General features: G+C 39.9%; 1 protein-coding gene across 1 annotated transcript in view; it reads right to left on the minus strand.

The window, feature by feature from the left end:
* Nucleotides 1-5,805, minus strand: part of LOC100533314 (glutamate receptor subunit protein GluR5) — a gene marked incomplete at its 5' end in the record, with an annotated part of 137,422 nt that overhangs the window by 71,263 nt on the left and 60,354 nt on the right. Inside the window, 1 exon segment of the mRNA NM_001204612.1 lies at nt 893-1,054. Coding sequence (NP_001191541.1) covers nt 893-1,054 — 162 coding nt within the window.

The following is a 5,805-nucleotide window of genomic DNA, read 5'->3' on the forward strand; positions in this document are numbered from 1 at the left end:
TTCTTCTTCTTCTTCTTCTTCTTCTTCTTGTAGACTCCACTTATCGCTCTGTATCGGAATTATCAAGCATAAAATATTGCTGTTTATTAAAGTGGTTTTTATATGATTTGCTCGTGTGTTGAGGGCTGGTGCAAGAGGCGAACAATTAGTATCTGTTTTAAAAAATCTCACAGTATTGGAATGCTCTTCCACTTTTCGATTAGTAGCGAATAGCGCTAAAATCGTAAATGTTGAATAGAAAAGACATCTCTAGTGTGCAACAGCGAAAGGCCTAACCGTGACACAAAAGGCGCTAGATAAACAACCCCCAAAAAAAAGACGTTCTGTTAAGCTCCAAGTGCAACGACTGTTTGGCAAAAGAATAAAAATATCTCCGCATGCAATGTTGCTTTGTGTTCGTGAAGAAAGGCATCTTTTGACCTCGACACAAAGCACGCAAATTTCTAAATATATGGTTGTACAGATCAAACCAACAGTTTAATAGAACCACGGAAGCATGATGTTCACACTTGATTTGGGTCAGAACTGTGCTCCTCGTACTTCCATACTTATCTCCCTTCAGTCTCCGATTTGATTTACGCTGTGGACTCGCTAAAAAGAACTAAATCGACAGCACCACTACCACCAGTTTGAGTAGACTTTGAGCGAACAAAATCAAATTGGCTAAAAAGGCAGAGCCATTTAGTGAAGGGAACAAACAAGATAGAAAGAAACAAACAAAAAGGGAAAAATAGAAAGAAATAGGACTTGTCTTTGGCTCCTTCCAAACTCCTTCCCTAAAAGGCAGCAGCGATAGTAAAAAAAAAAAACCCAATGTAATCTCTCCCGTCCTCTTCCCCCTCCCCCCTCTCTCTCTCTCTCTCTCTCTCTCTCTCTCTCTCTCTCAGTATACCTGTAGAAGATTGGTGCCTGCACCAGGCCAGATTCCTGGTTCCAGTTCCTGCCATTCTTCTAGAAACGTTTGCACTTGTCGTCGCGAGACATCCACCAACTGGAACCCGTAGACTTTGACTCCTCCGTGAAGAAAGCGAGATACGTCAAGACTCAGCATGTCCTATGGGAGGGGGGTGGTGGAAAAGGGGGGAGTATTCAGAAAGGTTGGATTATGCTTTTTATGTATGAATGAGAAAAATGAGTGTTGTTGCTGTCGTTGTTGTTGTTTCAGTAGTTGTTGTTGTTGTTGTTGTTGTTGCTGCTACTGCTGCTGCTGTTGTTGTTGTTGCTGTTGTTGTTGTTGTTGTTGTTGTTGTTGTTGTTATTGTTGTTGTTGTTGTTGTTTTTCTTATTCTATTTTTGTTATTGTTCTTGTTCTTATTGCTGTTGTTTTTGTTGTTGTTGTTGTTGTTGTTGTTGTTGTTTTCTTTATAGCTAAACTACTAAAAATAATAGAAATTTCAGCAAGATGAAAAAGAGAAAACATGCGATTTGTTGACGGGCGTACCGAGTTCCATACAAAAGTCGGATACGCCAAATTCGGAAAAGAACATAGCGTTTACGAATATAGGTAAACATAAACAGTTACAGAATTCAAATCCAAAAAAGCTTCGTAGATATTAAGGAAATTGAGGATCTGCCAAACAATGGCTGCACTCTAGGAAAACCATCAAGACTGGAACAGCCCCCTCCCTCATCTTTTTTTTTTCTGAATCGAGCCCAGGAAGTCTACATGTCGGCCAAGTCCAAACCCAACTGCGATGTAACACTAAATGGTTTCACTGACTGAATCAATGTTTTACGTCCCGTCGATATATCTTTATCAATATCTATCCAGGGATACAACTTCCGAGTCGACAGAGGGATATTCTTGAGGAAACAGACATCCCCATGAGGAAATTGAACTCGAAATCGGGAAATTATGTAGATACGCGGATTGGTTGTGACTGCGGTGATCGAGCGACTTGAGCAAGCGTGACCTTTGACAGATGAATATCGGGGTGCAGAGACGAGGGTTCAAGGGGCACCAGATCAGCTGAAAAATTGGTGTACTATGAAAAGAGAGAAAGTGACAAAAGTGTGCGTGGTGGAGGGGGAGGGGGTGTGGAGACGTAGATTGGGATGGCACGAGAGAGAGAATGTTATCAGACACAGAGGGGAGAGGGAGATAGAGTGAGAGAAGAAGGCGAGGGACACACAAACACATATACACACACGCGTGAGGGAGAGAGAGAGAGAAAGAGAAAGAGAGAAAGAACTAAGAGACATACCGAGAGAGAAAGAGAAAAGAGAAAGAGAGAGAGAGAGAGAGAGACAGACAGACAGACAGACAGACAGACAGACAGATAGAGAGAGAGAGGGCAACAATGAAGGAGACCTAACCCGGGGAATTGCAACTTTGAAAACAAAGTAAAACAATTCAAAAAAGATTTTGTGGATATATGAGGAAATCAGGCCATGAGAAAGTATGAGAAGTAAATATGCTTATACACGTTTGATTTATGGTCAGGTGCCAGCTCGTATCCACCTTGGTAATCACTTGCAGAAATGTTTGCCATTGAAAAGGATGTGAGACAAAGCGACCTCATAACTCTTAAAATATTCACAGCTGCAGTCGACGAAGTATTCAAAATGGCGTCGTTGGGGCAAAGGGATTTCAATCGATGGAGAACACTTAAAAGACTTGATATTCGCCCATGATTTGACACTTTGCACAAAAAGGGAAGAATACGTGAAAATTAACTTCAACATTATGAAAAAAATGATAGTGAAAAGTAGCCAACATTAGGGTTTTTTTTAAATGCAAAGATGAAAACAAACACATGACGAAGTACACGAGTGACCAAACGGTTGCTACATGGAAAACAAAAACATTGAAATATCGGCAGAACATAGGTACTTGCTCTAAACAAGAAGTAAAGAGGAAAGAACACACACTGAAGTGAACAGGATACATGTGTCCTGGAGTTGCTTTGTAAAGTACAAGGAAACATTTACACAGATCAAAATATTTCGATACTACTTAGTTTTGATTGCCTCGTCCCAGTACTATGCTATGGGTGTAACACCCAACCAATAAGTGTTTTATTCCTTCTCAGCACAATATGACCGTTGTGGAGTTGGTGAAGTCATTTTGAAATATGAGGTATTGAATATTTTTATAACGACATCAGACATTCTAAAAACTTTTTAAAAACTACATCCTTCTACTAAACAGTTCTTGTGATAATACTATTTCTGGGAGTATAAAGTTCTGTAAGTTATTTTAAAGGCAACACATTTTGGAGCAGAGTCCCACCTCCCATCCTGGTTTTTTTTTCTTTTTTCTTTTTGCGACTCTGTTTGGAGGGAGTAGTTGTTGGGGGGGGGGAGAGGGAGTTGAGAGGGAGGGAGAAGAGTATTACAACAACAGTTGTGATCACTCCTCTCCGAGCTAATTCCCTGATTAGCAAAACATAATTTTGCGAAAAGCAGCGACCAGAAGTCCGCCATCGCAAAGTTCCCAGTACTTGACAGGCCTTCAGAAACAACTGAAATGTGTTTAGTTTGGTGCAAAAGCAGAAAAAAGACAAAGTTACAGAAAGCTTAATATTCTATTTGTACTTTACATTTACTAGAGTTGCGCAAGCAGAGAGAGAGAGAGAGAGAGAGAGAGAGAGAGAGAGAGAGAGAGAGAGAGAGAGAGAGAGCCTCACCATTTTCAACGTACTCTGCAGACAGACAAGCATGCAGGCAAACGAAGCGACAGATCAATTTTTCGACAGACAGACAGACAGACAGACAGACAGACAGACAGACAGACAGACAAAGGGGTGGGGGTGGTCTGCATAGCTTCACTGTACCGGGAGATACCCCCTCAGTGGTGTCAGTGCACGGGAATGGTGAGTTGTTAATAACCTTCGCCACACGAGTTTCTCTGCCCCTAAAGTCCGTGGGGACACTCAATGACCGGCTCCTGTAATGATGCCGTAGACTGCCAGCTATCAACAGAGGCTGGACCAGATACATTAAATGGAGAGTACCCTCGCACGACAAGTTGAACCAGCATGATATTACCAGGTCAGAAAATAAAGATGTATCTGATGTATGTTTTTGGCATCCCTTTCAGATCCATGGACCTCTAATTTTACTAACTCACTAGATGAGACGGACCTAAGATTCCAGAGAGCCTTGAACTCCCCTCAAACTAACCAAGTTCAAGGTGCCCCGACCCTCTTGAAGATTTGATCCACACTCATGAGCATTGTGGTGGCTCAGCATGGTGCTTTCAGGGCCAAGAGTGTCTGAACTTCTGACCCCTTTTTCGAGAACACTTTAGATCTTGATTATGAGTCATGCTTGGGGGATCGAGTGTTAAGCCATCAAAATACTATTATCTGTACTGTTTGAAAAAGAAAAAAAAATCTACACTAAAAGAGAGTTAAGTGAACTGAAAGCTGACATACTGCCCTGGCTACGTTTTCCCTCTTATAGACATAAAAATCGAGAACTAGGCAAATGAGAATGCAAATCATTATGCAAATAAACGCACAAGGGAATCGGCAACGAGAATTTAGTCTTGCCATTATTTTCTTCGTAAAGAGAAAGTTAGCCTACTCATGTAACTATCAAAGTACACGCACTAGCTCGAGACCCAACATGTTTACGAACCCAGCATTCCTTGGCTAAAACCAGCAACGTTTACTTCAGTTTGAATCAGGTCAGACTGAAGTACAGGCGACCTTGATTCAAATCTGCAGAAGGAAAATTCTTGCGAGTTGCCAACTTTGCAGCGTTTATAAGGCTATTCATTAATTTGTCTTAGTTCTAAAGATCCTCAGAATGACAATTTCACACAAACCTTTTGGGCTTATTGACAAGTCATAAGCCCTCAGACCCTACACTTGTATGGGACAGGGCGGAGTTTACAATTTATTATTATTATCATCATCATCATCCTCATCATCCTCATCCTCATCTTCATCATAATGGGTTAGTTAGTTAGTTAGTTTTTATCATAATCATTATCGAATGGAGTTATTTGGACGAGTGAAGGTGCCTCTGAGCATAATGACAATGGAGCTCTCTCTCTCTCTCGAAGATTTTTCGTTGAATCCATCATGTCCATTGAGGAAAAAAAGTAAAATCATCATCATCATCATCATCATCATCATCATCATCATCATCATCATCATCATCATCATCATCACTAGTTAGTTAGTTAGTTAGTTATCATTGTTATCACTATTTTTTAAATTAAACACAGGGGCTGTTTTATAAACCTATCTCGGTAACTATGACCTTTCAGATAAAGCCTTACAGCAAGGAAGTATATGTTTAAGTCTAAGGTTACAATGGTAACAGCGGCCATATTGAAAATAAACAGCTTTCATAAAAGTAAAAAGAATTCGTTTGTTTAGCTACTTTAGTACATTGATAGATTTACTCAATAAAAATGTTAATACAGTTGGTATTCTGGATATCTTAAATAGGAAAGAGGTTAGAGGTGGATAACTGACCTACCCCTTTATGCCTCTGATTCGATTACATAATCATCCATGTAACTCACTTATGATTTCATCGATTTGACATAAAGTTAGGTTATGATGTGAATAACAAGCCCTGAAAATTTCATTGGAATCAAAGAAACATTTTTAAAAAGTAAAAGAGAAAAACTATCAAAAATTGAAGTTTTGAAAAAAACAAACACACATTGTTACATAGCAGGCACAAAAACATTTCAAGGACAGAAAATCTGAAAGATGTTGATTACAACACAAAGAGCTAGGATCTTTTAGATTTACAAGTGGTTGAAGTGTTATAACACATAGAAAGTCCAGATGCCATAAATTAACCCAAAATCGTCAACTTTAATAACAGCCCCCCCCCCCC

The sequence above is a fragment of the Aplysia californica genome, unplaced genomic scaffold, assembly GCF_000002075.1.
Source record: "Aplysia californica isolate F4 #8 unplaced genomic scaffold, AplCal3.0 scaffold00454, whole genome shotgun sequence".
Lineage (NCBI taxonomy): Eukaryota > Metazoa > Mollusca > Gastropoda > Aplysiida > Aplysiidae > Aplysia > Aplysia californica.